The sequence below is a fragment of the Hemiscyllium ocellatum genome, chromosome X (genome assembly GCF_020745735.1).
Source record: "Hemiscyllium ocellatum isolate sHemOce1 chromosome X, sHemOce1.pat.X.cur, whole genome shotgun sequence".
Lineage (NCBI taxonomy): Eukaryota > Metazoa > Chordata > Chondrichthyes > Orectolobiformes > Hemiscylliidae > Hemiscyllium > Hemiscyllium ocellatum.
The window spans coordinates 18545042-18564081 of NC_083453.1; the positions used below are offsets into that span (position 1 = coordinate 18545042).

General features: G+C 46.1%; 1 protein-coding gene across 2 annotated transcripts in view; it reads left to right on the forward strand.

Annotated features, from left to right (window-relative positions):
* Nucleotides 1-703: 703 nt before the first annotated feature.
* asic1b (acid-sensing (proton-gated) ion channel 1b) overlaps nt 704-19040 on the forward strand; it is a 912521-nt gene continuing 894184 nt past the window's right edge. For both annotated transcript variants that reach the window (XM_060820899.1, XM_060820900.1), the window contains exon 1: nt 704-1261. In XM_060820899.1, the coding sequence (XP_060676882.1) occupies nt 704-1261 (558 nt within the window). The remainder of the gene's footprint in view (nt 1262-19040) is intronic.

Consider the following 19040-nt stretch of genomic DNA (forward strand, 5'->3'; position numbering starts at 1 on the left):
GCAAGAGAGGTTGTGGTGAGAGTCAGTCTCAAATGTTCGTTCAAATTCCCAAAGAAGTGTGGATGCTGTCCGTCAGAAAACAAGAGATTTGAGGGAGGCTCGCTCAACCTGAAAACATTTAACTCTGATTTCTCTCCTGGGGTGCTGCCAGACCTGCTGAGCTTTTCCAGCAATTTCTGTGTTTTTTGCAGGAAATGTTTGTTGGCTTGATCTGCACCGAGCTGCACTGGTGACAAGGACTTTTCTTTTCCTTTTTTTTAAAAAAAAATGGGGTTGGGGGAGAGCTGAAACGTGCAACCAAAATATATATATATATTTTTTTTTAAAAAATGATGCTTTTCTGCTGAACCTATGGGAGCGAGCCCTCTTGCTTTTCTGAAAGCGAGCAGCCTGTCATCCATCAGAAAGCAGGAGAGTCTTTCAAAGGAGGGGAGCTTTCCAGTGCTTGGAGCGTTTGCTCTATATATATACACACACATACACAGAGAGAGAGAGAGAGACACACACACACAGAGCAAGGAGCTGGCCTGTTCTCTCTTCCTATTGATCTGGGTTATTCCCCCCTCTACCTACCCCCAACACCAAAACCTCCAGATCTGCCTGTGTATCTTTCTCTCCCATCCCTGGTCTCCTTCCCCCCACCCCCCCCCCCCCCCCCCCGCCCCCTGTGTCCTTGTTAGTTCGCCCCCTCAAGCCCCCCCAGATGGATCTGAAGGCAGAGCCCGGGGCTGCGGGCAGCTCGCAGCCTTCCAGCGTCCAAGCTTTCGCCACCAGCTCCACGCTGCACGGCATCGGGCACATCTTCACGTACGAGCGCTTCTCCTTCAGGCGCGTCGTCTGGACCCTGGCTTTCCTGGGCTCCCTCTCCTTCCTGGTTCACGTCTTCGTGCAGCGGATCCAGTATTACTTCGAGTACCCGCATGTCACCAAGGTGGACGAGGTGACCGCCTTCAACCTGACCTTCCCCGCGGTCACCGTCTGCAACCTCAACGAGTTCCGCTTCAGCAAGATCACCAAGAACGACCTGTACCACGCCGGCGAGCTGCTGGGACTGCTCAACAACCGCTACGAGATCCCTGACCCTTACGTGGCCGAGAAGCACGTCCTGGAGGCGCTCATCGAGAAGGCGAACTTTCGGAATTTCAAGCCCAAGCCCTTCAACATGAGGGAGTTCTATGACCGGGCCGGCCATGAGATGAGAGACATGTTGCTCGGCTGCAAGTACAGAGGGGAAGAGTGTACCCACCAGCACTTCAAAGTCGTGAGTACCTTGCTCCAACTCAAAAGTTCCCCCCCCCCCCCCCCCTGTCACGCCATGTGGCTCCAGACGAGGTGTTGGCGGGCTCCATGTGATTGGAGGTCATCCCGGAACTTGTTGATCGGGCCCGTCCCATCTGCATGGTTTAGCGCCGAGGGAAGTCTGGTGTTTGGCGGTGGTGACTGGTTGCTTCCTTGGCTATGATCCTGGTGGGGCAGCTCTTGAGAGGAGCTCAAGGGCGAGCGTTGTCACTTGTTGTCTTGGGGGGGGGGGGGGCTATGCAAAAAAATGCAGTCAGCCCAAGGGAAACAGAGACTGTTGGAAAACATCCCGTGGTTTTCATGTGCTTCAAAGTGAGAGACCTTCCCCTCCCCCCCTCTTCCCTTTCCCCCCTCCTTCTTCCCTTTCCCCCCCCCTCCTTCTTCCCTTTCCCCCCCTCCTTCTTCCCTTCCTTTCCTCCCTTCTTCCCTCCCCCCTTCTTCCCTTTTTCCCCTCCCCTTTTTCCCTTCCACTTTCTTCCCCCTCCCCCTTCTTTCCCCCCCCTTCTTTCCCTTCCCCCCCCACCTTCTTGCCCCTTGTTCATTGTTAGTGTTGAGGCACTGGACATGACTGGGTTTGTCTGTAGGGAACATAGAGCCATGTAACAAGAAACTTGAACAGAGCAACAGTTACCATTTAACATCAGGGGAATGGGAGCAATAAGTTACAGTTCCATCGACACAGACTTGAAATCTTTCCATTTGAGAAACACAAGGCTGAGTTGTAGTATTCATTGGTTGTGAGCTATAATGTTCAGAGGTACCATTTCTCATACTCCCCCGTCCTTATAACTCAAGGCTTGGGAATCTGACGTTTGGGGGGTCTCAATGAGATATCCATTGCAGTTCATGCCTATGTATAAACTGGATGGGAAGGGTTTGGTGTTTATAGTGATTTCTACTTGGCAATCATGGATCAACCAGAAGTATACTATCTGTTAACACTGCCTCTGAGTTGTCTCACTTATTTTGTTTCAAACAAATTTTCTTGTGTGTGTGTGTGTGTATACAAACAGTGAACAGTGTCAGTTCTAGTGACATGCTGATTCTGCTGTGAATCCCACCTATAAAACAGCCTTTGACCAAGCCTGCTGTGACCTGAATAGGGGGTTGACAGGAGCCTTATGTTTACATACCTTCTGACATGAACTGTGCAATTAGATTTTTATTTCATGAAGAAATGACAAGGGCTTGAAATGCATAATTGTCCTGGGTAAATCATGCTTTTCTCTCTGCTTCAACGTGCGGTACTGTTACATTTTGATTACAGACTACGGAATCGCCTGCATTTCCAGCTCGGAATTAAATTAGATGTCCTTTAGGTAGCCTTCTGAATTTCAAGCATGCCTTAAATTCTGCCCACAAACAATTTGTCTTTTAGGTGTCTGATCTGGGAAGTTTATTTCCTGTCAATTACCAACTGGCCTGAAATTTTGACCTGAAATAGTTAAAGTTTGAGCTGCCTAAAATTGTAATTCCTTCTTCAAGAAATCCATTCCACTTTTGACGATCAAATGATTAGATGTGTCTTAGCTCTAGGTAGGCAAGTGCACTTTGTGATTGTGTGCATGACTAAGAGTGAAGTGATTCTTGTGTTTGCATGTCAGGAATTAAACACAAATACATTGTCCTTATGCCCACAGCTAAGTTGGACTTTGCTGTAATTGGTCCAGATTGAAGTAACCAATCAAAATGAAAAGGTATACTTGCAGACAGAGCAGTGAAAATAAGCACTACCGCAGTTAGGCGGTAGTGTGGGGTTAATTTTTTTAAAAAAGGGAAAAAAAAACAGACAGAGCAGTGAATTATTGGTTCTTTCATCTAAGGGTTAATCCCACTGAAAATTTTCCTCTTTCTATCCATGGGAGATATTTGACTGCAACTCTCTTAATTCAAATGAGCTTGGGGCTGCTTTCATCTCAGTTTCCAGTGAGCATGAATCTGCAGCTTGTGATGAAACTTGTGTCTCTCTGAGAGATAGGCTTGCCAACTCTCCAGGATTGCCCTGGGAGTCAGGAGGAAATAAAGACTGATCTGTCAGGCATTGCTCCGAGCAGCCGCAGGGGCGAGGAGAGGAAATTGAAAGAAAAAAGAAATGAGCACTTTTGTTTATGAGTCATTACAATATTGGACTGTAGGAAAAGGGAGCTTTGGACGGTCAAAAGTGATCTATTCAGCTCATTGATGAGTCTATTTTCTTTTCAGTGGGAGAGCTTGTCATTGACAGCAGTGAATGTGGAGAGGGGGGTGGGGACGATTGGAGGCAGGGAGGGGAGCATCCCCAGGACCATCAGAGATGACAACCCTACTGAGAGACCATGGCATGGATTTTACCGTGATCTCTCACCTTCAGCTTATGGGCCTACCTGCCAACACTCACTGCATTAACCGTAACAGGGGACCGGGAAAAAAGGAGCTTTAGATGTTTTCCCTGATCTTGGCAAAGTCTCGTGTGAATGGAGATTGTTCTCTTGTGATTTCTGAACTCCACAAGCCTGAATGTTTCCTCACTGGATCAAGTTGATCCAGCACACAGACCAGCAAGCTCAGTCTTGGGCGTGGTCCCTTAGCAGATTTCAGTTGATGGAATGAAAGTGGCATTCAGTGCCCTTGAGGTCAGGGAGAGGGAAATCAACCAGGTTTCCAACTCATGAACATGAGTGGGTCAGCTCTGCTAAAAGCACAGGTGTGGATAATGGACGTGAACCCCAATGGCAAAATAACCTTCTGTTGTTCACTTTACGAGTACATATTCAAACTATAAGCACTTGAGAGAAGTCCGAAACAATAGCTAGAGCCTTTGGAACTTAAATCCCCAGCAATACTAGAGCTGGTAACATTGGCGACGACTGAGCTGAGGAGGGACTGAGTCACCAACGCTGAAAGGAAATACGTTTATAACTCGGTTGTTAAAAAAATCTCATCACTGTCAAAAAAAAAAGTAAACCTGGCTGCTTTGATTTCATTTGCAGAAACTCGTTATTTTAATGAGCAGGTTCGAAGTAAAATGCAACATGTTACAGGGGCTGTACAGTTTTATAATTGCTAAAAGATTGCAGAACCTGTGAACAATGGCTCAGTGTCAACAAAGGGACCTGATGACAGCAGATTTAATGTGAAAAAAGCTGTTCAGTCAAGTTAAGCAAGGAACACATGGCTTTTATAGATAGATAAATCATTAGTTTATTGAAAAATCATCATGATGGTAGATTTTGAGTTGTGATGACAATGCAGAGAAAAGAAAAGGTAATAATTCATTATACACTTACAGACAAATCAGATAAAACAGAACATAATAAGAAGGATTTCACAATTATGATCATTTCAGTTGTGCAAATAAAAATAAGTTGGAAAATAGAGGACTCTTTAATTTGCAGAATAGAAATGAAAGGCCTACTGCATTCTGCATTTTGTATTAAAGTCCATAAATCACATGTTGTCAGGTTGCATTCATTAAATGCTCAATAATTTACATGCCATTTTATGAGGTTTTATGAAACAGGGGATTGGGATGTCTTGTTGACTAGTTGTTCTACATCTTATTTGTGAAATGATGTCTTTTCTGCTTAGTTCCGCCTCGCGTTTACTTTTATATGATTGTGGAGAGATCCAGTGGCAATGCAAGGGTTTTCTAGATAAATCCAAACAGAGCGATCCCTCCCTCCCCCCCCAACCCCACCTTTCGGCAAAGGAACACATATTCAGTTGTTTGTGTCATAGTAGCTTTGGTACGTGTTCCCTAGTCTCATTTTTCCTTTTTGAATGCTTTAGGCAAACTTTGAAAATTAACGACTAGACACTCGGCAGCTTTAACGAACGTGTATTACCTTATCAAGAGTCACATGCTGAAAGTATGTATGTGTTGACTGTTTCACAGCACAATTCACACAAATACACAACTAGCACTCCATATTCTCCATTACACGACACTTAAAGTGATGCTGTATAGGACATGACAAGACCAGTGCGTATGAATGTTCGAATGCTTTCTTTAAAGGAGCATGGTTTGTGTTTCTATGAAATCAATTGCAGATAAATTCCATAAATTGTCTATACTTGTTATTAAAGACTAACTACAAGTAAAAAGTGAAACACGCAGTTCATTTCGAATTAGCCAGCAGTGGGTAATAGGTTATTGAGGGAAATGTCATTTTGAGTTGGTGTGCTGAGCAACATGCTGATAGTTTTAGCGTCTGGTCCTGCTCTAAGGAATGCTCCCTATACTTTCCTCATCCAGAAATGTTTTAATTTAAGGTGATTGGAGATACCCAGTTCTGCTCCTGTGCGGATACCATGCAGGAGAAGTTAGACTTTCTCCATCTTCCCCAGTGTTTGGACAGAAGCGAACTCGGCTTTGATGCCTTTTAAAAATGGCAAATGGTCCTCAGTTCCTGTCCCTTTTATCTCACACACGGATGATTGCTTAAAATGAGCGTGAAACACATTGCCTTTGAAATGCCAGTTTTACTTCTCTCTCTCTCTCTCTCCCCCCTGTGATTATATATCTCTGCGGGCGCTTTTTCAGCACTTGTCCTGGTCTCGTGTCTAGTTGAGCTCCTCAAACTGGCCGCCAGGAGGTGCTGTTGCGGTATGGGGAGGTTCTTAAACTTCCCAAAGCACTTGGTCGCAATTTTCCGTTTCTCCCGAGCTCCCATTTAATAAATACTCCAAGACTGATGATATCGGGAAAGTGAGATGGCTCTTTCTTGTTCCACATGATATTTAAAACTAATAAATGCTTTTTGGGGATGCCATTTCATTGCGCGCTAGTACTGTGCAATTCCAGGGGCTATTTCTGTTTATATTAAAATACATGCCCCCCCTTTGAAAATAGGCCTGGTTCTCTCCCTTCAGCTAGAACAAAGGCATTTTATAGGGAGGCAAGTGTTTTATGGCTGATATCAGCTGATTAATGACCATTGAATCAGATTAGTCTGCATCTTTGGATATTCGATTGAAAGCAGATATCCGCAGTAACTCCTTGAAAACGGAGTCGTTGGGCTATTTTTTTTCCAAAACTGGAAAAACTCTGAAGACCGGAATGCCGTTGTAATGCTTGTTGGAAGTTGTAATTGCTTCATCGCATCACAGGGGACGAGCACATGAATCACAGCACTCTTAAAACCATCATATTGCTCATTCATCAACTAAGCAGTCAGCATTAACTTAAAAGGGCGAGAACTTTTTACAGTTGGTTAAATTGGCGTGATGTCGAAAGGAGTGACATTATGAAAGCACATGTACCCTTCTGTATGGCAGCAAGCAAGGCTAAGCTGTGTTTCTGTAGCGCATGTCCACTATGTCAATTTTTCCCTGTCAACTCGAGAAATATTGGAATGGAATCGGTTCGATTATTGGACAAGAGCGTTTACAAAGTGTCGATGCAGTGCAGATTACTCTCTGAGTCATCAGGAATTCGACACGTGCTTAATAATAATGAGCTGTCCAGCAGGAAGCCCTGGTCAGTCACCAGAGTTGGAACTCTTGCTGATCAATGAGCAGGAAGGTTCAGAGATGAAATACTGCACCCGAGCTAACTCAGCGTGGTGCGAAGCAGTAACCCAGAAACCATTGACAGAGCTGTGGCGTTGCACTTTTAGATTTGTTTTAGGATCTGGGAAACGACCCCGGTCTACCATACAAAGAGAACGTTTGCATAACTTCAGTCCTTACTTACTGGAACCAAACAATTTTAATTTTCAGACGCTTAAATTCCCCAATCAAATGTTTTCAGCTGATTTCAATGGGTACTCCCTGTCTACTTTTATGTCAACTTTTTCCCCCCGATAAATGCTCATAATATTTATAATGGGAGCTTCCAATATAAAAGTATCACATCATAATTACATTCTCCAACCAGGTATTGCAGTATTTCAGCTTTGTGTCTCTCAGTGCCTCAGTCAGTACAGCAAACCCTATCTACCTCCCAGTTGCTGAACTGCTGGAAGTTTTGCTAATTAATGGTTAATAATATAGAATAACATTCTTACATCAAGGACCGAATATATGATCTTCAGGCATGCAGTCAATTAAGAGTTCTGCGCCCTTTTGCAATTTATGTCATGTATTTATGGAAAGGAAGATTTTGTGTATAACCAGCGTACGGAAATAATTTATACACAGTGTCCATGGTTTGCAGGAAGTAGATGTTAGGTTTTGTACAGAGCTTTTATTTTCTGTGTTTTCATTTCAGTTCAGCTTCTTATGAATTAATGTTACTGTCTTTAAGTTTTCACCAAAAAAAATCCCTCCAGCTTTCAGCAATATCTTGCTTCTGAGTAGCGTGAGGCAATTGTGAATATTGCAAAGTCTTTCCATTATCCCCCCTTTGAAACACTTTTTTGATGCCCTTTAATCAAAGAAATGTTTTAACTGCCTCTCCGATTGCTTTCTTTCGTCCATTTGAATTGTTGCTTACATCTCTTCTTTAAGGCATTTGGAAATGAAGTCGAGACTGTAATTGCAGACTACGGGTGCCAGGCTGTTTGAAATTCCATTAAGAGACAAAGAGAAGGGAAATCACGCTGAATGTTTTAAAATGGTTGATAACTTATCTTATGACAGTCAATTGGGTATTTAAGAAATATGCAACTCCAAAGGTTAAAAAGTGGATTCTGAATAGTCAGGAGGAGGTCTTCCAGATACCAGCTTCCAAGTGTTTTGTGGCTCTGTTTTAGCTGTTATTTTAATATTTACAAGCGTTCTTCCCTTCTCTGAGGGAGAAGCTAATTATCATAGATTAAGGAGCAGTCTGCTGCATATCTAGCAGTGAAAGAACTATATGCAAGTCATGTTCAGCTCCCGCAGCGAGCTGGAGTGCCTCCTGATATGCATTTGGATGGGTTTCTTTAAAACAACAGTCCCTTTGCTGTGACAATGTCCTTGTGTCCCTTCCAATCAGCAGGAGTGTGACTCGAAGGGCCGCTTTGTAATTTACTTGCCAGCCAAGCTCTCTGCTTTGAAGTCAACCTGCGCATTCAAGTTGAACATTAAATATTGAATGGAATTCCACTGTGAGACCGCCGTTGCTAATTGGGGGGGGGATGAGGGGGAAATATAATGTCGCTATTTCCTGACGGTCACGCCCTGCAGTGACCTTTTTAAGCCCTTCTGTATTTTGAATTGGAGATGCCACAAAGTTACAAATCCCACAACACCAGGTCAGAGTCCAACAGGTTTAATTGGACTATAATTCAGCCTCCGTTTAATATTGGACTATAATTAAACCGACGCTCCTCCATCAGGGAGTTGTCCGAAAGCTAGTGCTTCCAATTAAACCGGTTGGACTCTAACCTGGCGCTGTGGGACCATGTTTTTGAGCTTATTGGTGAGACGCCAGGCAGGCCCAACCCACTTCCCCACCCAGAGGGAGAGTGGGATACTCCAGTGCTGGCGGGATGGGGCCTAGGGTTGGAACTGAAAATGTGTTGCTGGTCAAAGCACAGCAGGCCAGGCAGCATCTCAGGAATAGGGAATTCGACGTTTCGAGCATAAGCCCTTCATCAGGAATGAGGAGAGGGTGCCAGGCAGGCTAAGATAAAAGGTAGGGAGGAGGGACCTGGGGGAGGGGCGATGGAGGTGGGATAGGTGGAAGGAGGTCTAGGTGAGGGTGATAGGCTGGAGTGGGGTGGGGGCCGAGAGGTCAGGAAGAGGATTGCAGGTTAGGAGGGCGGTGCTGCGAGTCTGTTTGAGAACGTGGCTGAAGAGCTTCTGTGCAGAGGAGATGACCTGGGGGGTGCAGTGGGAGAGAGACTCACTGAAATCCTTGTAGAGGGAGGCTGCAATCTCCTTCCTGACCTCTCCGCCCCCACCCCACTCCGGCCTATCACCCTCACCTTGACCTCCTTCCACCTATCCCACCTCCATCGCCCCTCCCCCAAGTCCCTCCTCCCTACCTTTTATCTTAGCCTGCTTGGCTACTCTCTCTCATTCCTGATGAAGGGCTTATGCTCGAAACGTCGAATTCTCTATTCCTGAGATGCTGCCTGGCCTGCTGCGCTTTAACCAGCAACACATTTTCAGCTCTGATCTCCAGCATCTGCAGACCTCACTTTTTACGCCTAGGGTTGGAAGTTGACAGCCGCCTTGCCGGAGGTGCTCTCGGGAGCCTGCTGCCTCTGGGTCCCGCCTTCGATTTCCACCCTCACTGTATGTGTGTGTGTGTGTGTGTGTGTGTGTGGGGGGGGGGGGGGGGGAACTGGCTAGCTGCCAGTTAATGCCCAGTCAGCTGACTTAGAAGCTGAAGGGTCTGGGGGCGATTCAGAACCAGAAAACAGGTTTTCAATTACTAGAGGGATGGAGTTTCAAACAAGGAGGTTCTGCTGCAGCTGTATACGGGGCTGAGGGGACCACACCTACAGTACCATGTACAGTTCTGGTCTCCTTACTTGAGAGAGGATGTACAGGCACTGGAGGGGGTGCAGATGAGGGTCACTAGGTGGATTCCGGAGTTGAAAGGGTTGCCTGATGAGGAGAGACTGAGTAGACTGGGGTTATACTCGTTAGAAGAATGAGGGGGGCTCTTATAGAAACATATAAAATGACAAAGGGAAGAGATAAGAGAGGTAGAGAGGATGATGGGTGTCACTCGGACAAGAGGGCATAGCCTCAAGATTAGAGGGAGCAGGTTTAGGACTGAGTTAGGGAGGAGATTCTTCACCCAGAGAGTTGTGAATCTGTGGAAGTCCCTGCCCAGGGAAGCTGTTGAGGCTACCTCACTGACTGGTTTTAAGGCAATGATAGATATTTGAACAGTAAAGGAATGAAGGGTTATGGTGAGCGGGCGGGTACGTGGAGCTGCGTCCATGAAAAAAATCAGCCATGATCTTGATGAATGGTGGAGCGGGCTGGAGGGGTCAGATGGCCTCCCCCTCTTCCTTATGTTCTTAATCTGATTCCACTGAACCTGAACAGTCCGGTACAGATAGGCAGTGAGGTCAAAGAAATATTTTTTGTCTGACAGGGTAATCTCCCTCAGGAAATCCCTTTTTAATCCATTTGTTGGAATTCTGTGAAAGAATAACAGATGCTGTGAATAAAGGGGAGCCCATTGACATATTGTTCTTGGATTTCCAGATGACATTTGACAAGATTCGACATGAAAGTTGGTGCAAAGATGACAAATCAGCAAGGATAGAAGATTGGCTGACCAGCAGAAAACAGAGTGCATGCATGGATTTATTTTCAGGCTGGCAGGGTGTGATATTTGGGGTCCGTGATGGGCCCTCAATATTTTACAGTTTATATCGGTGACTTAGCTGAGGGGCTCAAAGACACGTGTTGAAATTTGCAGATGAACAAAGATAAGTCAGAAAGTATTTTGTGAAGATGGATAGAGACAAGTTAAGTGAGTGCCTAAAAATCTGACAGACAGAATATAATTTGGGAAAATATGAAGTAGTTCACTCTGGCAGGAAGAAAGAAAACACAGATTCTTATTGAAAGGGATATTGACTGCAGTACTAAAGGTGTAGAAGGAGCTAAGTGGGATTGGGATGAATGGAATGCTATGCTTTTTTGGAACTTGAGTTAGTGGTGAGAATACCAAGCAGGACTAGCTGCAGGAGAGATATTTTGTGCCCAATTAGTTATAAAAATGAGGATGTCGTGCTTCAATTATACAGGGCATTGGGGAGATCCCATCTCGAATACCGTGTGCAGTTTTGGTTTCCTTATTTAAGGATGGATGTAAATGCGTTGGAGACAGTTCAGAGGAATTTGATAGATTAATAGCTGGAATGAGCAGCTTGCCTTATGAGAAAACATTGGAAAGGCTGTGCTGTGTCCCACTGGAGTTTGGGTGGCACTGTGGTTAGCACTGCTGTCTCACAGTGCCAGGGACCCAGGTTCAGTCCCACCGTCAGGTGATTGTCTGTCTGTGTGGAGTTTGTGCATTCTCCCTGTGTCTTTGAGGGTTTCCTCCCACAGTCCCAAGATGTGCAGGTCGGAGTGCATTGGCCCTACTAAATTGCCAATAGTGTCCAGGGATGAGTGGGTTCGATGGATTAGCCATGGGGACGGTGGGTCTGGAGGGGATGCTTTTAGGAGGGTTGGTGTGGACTCGATGGGCCGAGTGGCCTGCTTCCACATTGTAGGGATTCTATCATCTCAGAGCGAGGCAAGATATGCTTGACGTTTATAAGATCCGGAATCATTTTGATAAGGTGGATGTGGAAAGGATGTTTCCTCTTCTGAGTGAGTCCAGAGTCAGAGGACACTGTTTTAAAGTTAGAGACTGCCCAGTCAGGACAGGAATGAGGAGAATTGTTAAAAATATATCTCTGACAGTTGTGCGACTTTGGAACTCTCTGCCTCGGAAAGCAGTGGGAGCGGGGACATTGAATAGATCCAGGGTGGAGCCAGATGGATTCTTGCTTGGCATCCAACAGGTAGTTAGGGATGTGGCAGTCAAAAGACAAGTAGATCTGCTATGATCATATTGAATGGTGGAGCTGTTTTGATGTGCTGAGTGGTCTTCATTCATATATTTACACATGCATTCAGAGCCTTAGTTTGGCCTGATCATTCTCATTAATAAGAATTTATCCTCTTGACTCTGATGTGCTGACTGGCTTCACCTGGCAACCAAACAGCAGGCCCCAAGATGGCTGCCGCCTGACTTTGCCACTGGCGCCAGAGAGTCAGCTCTCACAGCTTGGCGGCACTCTGTGCTACTGATTGGGTGCCAGATGTGCCTCCTTTCTGACCAGGGCATTCACCTTCAGCGATCGTGTCATGTGAGCCACACAGTTCAGGCGTGACTTTGGAATCTGGCCTGTCTTTGGATGTCAGTCTCACCAATGGCACTTTGAAAATCAGGCGCCTCTGGGGCAGCTCCAGGGTCATAGTTTGGGGGATGGAGGCCTTACCAACCTCAAAGTTGCATGGTTCTTTCGAAGTATCTCAGTTACTAGCACTTTCAAGCTTGAACTGATGATGCATGATGGCACTGGCAGGTGAGTAAGGGCCAGCAGAACTTGATTTGTTGCTCCCACACCATGGTGCCGCTGCCTTGGAATTCTGGGAGATTCATGGCACCCTCTGGGTTACTGAGAGCTGGATGCAGAGATGTGGCAGGGATACCTTCCTGGTAATGTGCATCAAGGAGCTGGTATTGCCAATGGTCCTAATGTGTGGCGATGGCCTTATTTCCATGCATTTGCATCTCATTATCAACCCAACCCAGCGACTTTCTACGCAGCTCCTAATTCCCAGCCTCTGTCTTCATCATATTGTCCCTGCCCTCCCCATGGACACGGTCCGCGCCTGGCGCTTTGTCCAAGCAGTTTATGCCGTATCGTGGTGCCAGCTGTCATGCCAACTCGCACACCGCTTCAGGCGTGTGCGACTTCTCTTTGGAGCTGAGCCACTTGCACACTTCTGCCCCCGTGCAAGGGGGACGCACATGCATTCCATGCATCTCCCCAGGCTGCATTGTCTGGCTTCGTTTCCCAGTGCTCACTTCCAGCCTGTGCGGCCTGTAGCAGAGAGGGAGCGGCAGGCAGCTTGTTACGAATTAACCAGGAGGGTGGACTGTGCGACGTCTGTGTCCCACCGACAGCATGTTCCAGCCGCTCACAGGACAAGCGCACCACCTGTGCTGCCACCAAGTGGCCATGTCTGAAAGTGAAAGGGGTAGAAGACCTTTCTGGGTTTAAGAGGGACTGTGGTCAGGCATTTAGTCAAGGACATAGTCTGGTTCGAGTCTAAAGGGTTGACCATGGTCAGTCTTGCAGATCAGTCGTACTATATAGATTTCTGTGTTTGATTTGATGTACCCACGTACAGTGAAAAGTTTTGTTCTGTGTGCGGTACAGGGGCAGATCATACCACACAAAAGCGCATCAGGGTAATAGAACAGAGTGAGGAATACAATGTCATGGCTGCAGGGAAGGTTCACAGAGATCAACATTAGATTTGAAATAGGAGAGGTCCAGTCAGAAGTCTAATAACAGCGGGGAAGAAGCTGTCCTTGAATCTGTTGGACCATGTATTTAAGCTTTTGTATCTTCTGTCCGATGGATGAGGTCAGAAGAGACAACAACCAAGGTGGCAGGGGTCCTTGAGGATGTTGGCTGCTTTCCCAAGGCAGCAGGAAGTCAATGGATGGAAGGTTCAGGGTGCTGTGGAGACATCATTTAAGTGGGGAGGGAGGGGGAGCGCAGGCCGATTTTCCTTACAAAGGGGGGTGGGCAATGGATATGATGGAAATCCATGGAAGAGCACTTCACGGTGAGGTCCCCCCACTCCGAGCGGCTAGGAAGCACAGAGGACAGGAAGGGTTGGTAGTCTGGGAGAACAAAGCAGACAGCAGCCATTGAAGGGACATGATACTGAGAGTTGTCATTCCTGAGGTTTGGTGAGAGGTGTGTGTAGTTGGCAGAGTGAGCGTTGGCCCTGTCAGCGTGAGGGAGCAGGAAGAAGATGGCGGCCCTAACCCTTGCCGAGTTGACGATCCTTGACCTTCCTCCTGTGCTGCTGGGAGATAGTCCACCCGGGCGCTGCGCTGCTCGGGGGTCACTATCTCAGTCTCAGCTGACTGGATCTGGTAGCATGGCCTCCTTTGCCAGTTGGCAGGATATGGCGCAGCCCTCCTCTGCATCACTCAATCCACCAGCCCCTCCAGGTCCTTGTAGGTGAACCGAGGAACGAACTTGCTTTTCTGGGGCTATTTCCTTGGGGGTAACATTGCAGGACCACCGTGAGATGTACAGCTCCTGGCTTATAGCATCTGAGGTGCTGTGGAACTGGTGTGTCAATGTGGCACCGGGTGTGTTCATTCCGGAACATCCAGGCAATAGCAAACACCCCCTCCTTTCCTGCCCCACGTTCCCACAGAATGGGTATTGGAGAGGCCAGCTGCGTGAAGAGACTGGAAGCTCGCTTGTGAAAAACAAACTCGGGCCTTAGCAAAGTGGGGTGCCTTGTATCTCACCTAAAAGTGGGAAATTTCAGCTCAACGTCTCTCCCCATTCAGTCTTGGTAAAGGCTGCCAAGTAGATTGGAAAGATCTTCAAGCTTTTCTAAAGGCTGTAAGACATTTGGAAGTCATTCTCCTTTACCTTTGTAGTGTTTGTAGGCCTTTACCTTTCCCAGTTGGGACTATAAGTCTCTGTAACAGTCACTGCACATGGAGTCATGAATAGCCATTGGAATTTACACTCTCATCTGACCATTTAGAAGTAAACTCCACCCATACTTGAAAGTCTTCTCCAATCTTAACATTTCTTAGTCTCTTTTAAAATTGATTATTGGAAAAACCAAGCACTACCGCAGTTAGGCAGTAGTGTAGGGGTTAATAAAAATTTTTTTTAAAAAAAGCAAAAAAAAAGAGAAAAAAAATAAACAGAAGATCACACAGCAAAAAATAAATTGATATAGGGAGAGCCTGACTAGGCTGGGGCTGTTTTCCCGGGAGCATTAGAGGCCGAGGGATGACCTTATCGAGGTTTATAAAATCATGAGGGGCATGGAAAGGGTGAATAGTCAAGGATTTTACCCCAACGTAGGAGAGTCCAAAACTAGAGGGCAGAGGTGAGAGAGTAAAGAGTTAAAAGGGACCTAAGGGGCAACATTTTCACACAGAGGGTGGCGCGTGTATGGAATGAGCTGCCAGAGGAAGTGGCGGAGGCTGGTACAATTGCAACATTTAAAAGGCATCTGGATGGGTATATGAATAGGAAGGGTTTGGAGGGATAGGGGCCAAATGGACCAGGGTCAGATTGGGATATCTGGTCAGCACAGACAAGTCGGACTGCAGGGTCTGTTTCTGTGCTGTATGACTCTATAGCTCGATGTACTCCTATTTATTTTAACTGAGCTTAATTACCTTTTAAGCTACCAGACTAAGAATTTTTAAAAATATAACTGTGTCTCCTAATCTTTGCCTCTATTTTTAGAATTGGAGCAGTTTGGCAACCCATGAAAGCAGAAATGTCACTGTCAAACTTATAATAACGTGGGGATTTGGAGATGGCTTGTTGTCTTTTACAGTTAAAGGCTTCCATTCACATTCAAGGCCCAGCAAAGGCATAATATAATTGACTTATGACACAGTCGCTTTATTCTCTGCAAATGGATGCATAATCTGAATATAAAGTGAAAGCATTGGCTAGCGAGCAAGCAGAATACAAAATAGTAATCCAGTTGCGAGGTTCAACGATGTCAGAATCTGCATGCACATAGGTTGGTTTACGTTCTGGAGCAAAAACCCTTTCGTGTTGGTGAATTAACTCCCCTAAATGTATCATACATAGAGATCTAGCGTATTCTCCTATAATGGTGCTCACCACAAGTCAGCGCATTTGCTGCCTTATAAGGACAGGAGTGTCATACAAGGTAAAACATTCTGTCACGGAAATGGAGTTGTGTGTGCCTTTCAGACAACAAACTGACTTTGCCAAGGCTCTGCCGTCTTGAATTGAGTACTGGGGTCAGTGATGGAGTCAGGCTGCCGCATAGTTAACACACAGCGGACATTTCGGCTTGAGTATTGGGTGTGAGAAATTTGTCCAGCAACTTGTAGCATTTGGACAGCTGACACGTTGTCCTCTGACATTCCATTCGCTTGGTTCTCTCAAGGCAAGGCTACAAGGAGGTAAATTTAAAATCTCCTCCATCTGGAACGGGGATTGAACCTCCTGCTGTTGGAACGAGTCTGATACACACGGGGCCGTGCAGTCAGCTGTCTGTGTAAATGCTTCGGATGAAGGGACAGAAGCTACAGCTGCCAAATGTGTTGATCGCACAAAGTGAGTAAGTCATGAACAGGACATAAGGTGCGTCTGGACGGAAGGAGGGAACAAAGGCCCGGCAAGGCGAGTGTAATGTGGGAAATTGTCCATTTTGGCAGGAAGAATGAAAAGGAAGCACATTGAGACATTGCAAGGATCAGGGAAGCACAGGGTGTCTTGGTGCATGAATGGTGCATGGTATGTGGGTACAGCAAGGAATGAGGAAAGCTCATAAAATGGTGTGATTTCTTGCGAGGGGATTGAATACAGAAGTAGGAAAGGCGCGCTTCAGTGATATAAGGGACCGATTAGGTCACACCCCAAGTACTGTGTCCTGTATTGGTCACCTTATTTCAGGAGCAATAGAATTGCATTAGAAGCAGTTTGCAAAGCTAACAACTGGGCAGGCCGTCTGTTATGGACTAGGGCTGAAAATGTGTTGCTGGTTAAAGCGCAGTAGGTCAGGCAGCATCCAAGGAACAGGATGGACTAGGATGGACTGTTATGGACTAGGCCAGACCACTCAAAACTTCCTTAAGCAGGCAGCCCAGACCATAACTTTGCAGTTTGTATCAGTAAGTGGACAGTGAGTAAGTTAGCGAGGTTGACTACCAGGTTTTAAAACAGAGAAAACTTTAATCACAAAATTACACAATGAAACACAAAGAACAGAATAAAGAATCCCTACAGAACTCAGTCTATCCAAACTAGACTTAGCAATTCTGAATATGTATAACAGTCCCAGTAAACAAACCCCCTTTAAAACACAGATGAAAAAGGGAGCAGATGCTTACAGGTTGAAGTTAAAAGGGCAGAAAGAGACAGAGAGGGTTTCCACACAGTTCACTGTTGAATTCCTAACTAGTTCTGGACTTAACTGCTCAGTTAGAGAGCTGACCACTCCCCTTTCTTTATACAGGTCACTTCTAAAACAGGACCACTTTGGCCTGAAGTCTCATCTGTTTACATATAAGCAAAAGGCCTCTCATAATCCATTTCATCTCTGCACCAAACCAGACTAATCAGAGCCAGGCCCGTTTACAACGTCTCTGAAAAACAAATCAAGGACACAGCATCCTTGAGAAAGGAACAACTTGTAGAAAAAAAGTGACCAGCTTTGTGACAGTGTGGCATGGGGAAAGGTTGGACAGGTTGCACCTGTATCTGCTGGGCTTGGCAACAGGAAGAGCTGACTTGATTGAAACATGTACGATCCTGAGGGGTCCCAACAGGTTGGATGTGGAGAGGAGTTTTCCTCCCGAATGTGTTGAGTCTTTGGAACTCTCCTGTTGAAAAGTTGGCCGAGGCAGAATCCTTGAAGGCAGAGCTGGTGAGGAACGTGTAGCTGGCTGGGCTATCAGGAGTAGCTAGAAATGGGGATTCAAGTTTACAGTTAGATGAGCCCTTATCGCTTGTATTTGCGAGAGTTCTTTTCTGATTTCGATAATGTACGTTACTCATAAAAATACCTTTATATACACACATAGTTGCTAAGGCAATTCGGGTTCTATACAGTAGCATGTGGAGCAACAAACAAACATTGGAGTTTGATTCTGCCCAACAAACAAACCGAAGGCATTTCTTACTTGTATCAGACTATATTTACATACATCTGAGGCACTGGGAGAGTCCGATAACTGAACAGACCCCCATTTGCCTTCGGCAGAAAGCCTTCAGACTGTGGTCTTTCCCCACTGCGCCTTGGTGGTAGCTGGCCCAGGCTTTAGTGTGTCCCTCAGCACGTAGGCCTGGACCTTGGAATGTGCCAGTCTGCAACACCCGGTCAAGGGTCAACTCCTTGTTCTGGAAGGCCAACAAGTTTCAGGCAGATCAAAGAGAGTCTTTCACTGAGTTAATGGCCCTCCAGGCGCAGTTGTTGGTTTTCTCGGTGTGCTTCCTGGGGAACAGCCCGTAGAGCACAGAGTCCTGAGTCAGGGAACGGCCTTGGCATGAACCTCGTCAGAAACCACTGCCTCTTTCTCTGGACTTCCTTTGTGAAGGCACTTTCCAGGAGGGGATGTGTGACAGTCAGAGTAGGCAGGAGAGGCCGAATGAGCTCAACCTGCTTTGTGTCTGGATGTGACTGACCCCCAAAGCTGCTCTGTGATGGCCCAGAGTTATAAACAGTGGGCTGGAGGCTCCAAACCTCTTACCACCATGTGGCTGACCACTAATCTCTCCTGTTCTTGCTGCCTTTTGGAAGAAATTGCAGGTACGGACTCAAATTGTTTGACCTAGTCCCTTCTTTGGTCATCAAGTCCTGGAGTGGGGCTTGAACCCAGAGCTTGTAGCTCAGAGGCAGGGACGCTATTTTGCTGTGCCTTTGTTGACAATATTCATCAGGAATTTCGCCCAATTTACTCGCGAATGAAGATTTGAAACCCATTTAGAATAAATGGATGGAGACAGTTATTTAAGTAAGAAGGGCATCTTACAAACATATTCAATGTTCATTTCCAACTATCTCGCACAGTAACTTGTAATTTCATATTTTCTTCGTGTGTCTGTTCAGTGTTGCTGCAGGGAGAATTCTTGTCTCGAGCAATATTACGTTTGTTATCTAGGAGCTGCAGTAGGGCAGGTTACTTTTCACAAAGAAAACCCAATTAATTTTCTCTTCCATTTCATGTGAACATTGGAGGCAGTGAAGAGATGGGCACCAGGCTGATTACTCTGATTTATAAGGAAACAACTTTTCACTTTCAGCATAGACAGGATCTACTGGTGAGGTGAATCAAAAGAGAAAATATAGAATTCCTCTCACAGACCATTCGGCCCTTCAGGGTCCATTCCAACCTTCTGAAAGGTATCCCACCCAGACCCACACTTTCACTGTAACCTACATTTCCCAAGGCCAGTCCACCCTAACCTGCACATCCCTGGGCACTATGGGGCAATTTAGCATGGCCAATCCACCCGAACCTGCACATCCCTGGGCACTATGGGACAATTTAGCATGGCCAATCCACCCTAACCTGCATATCCCTGGACACTATGGGACAATTTAGCATG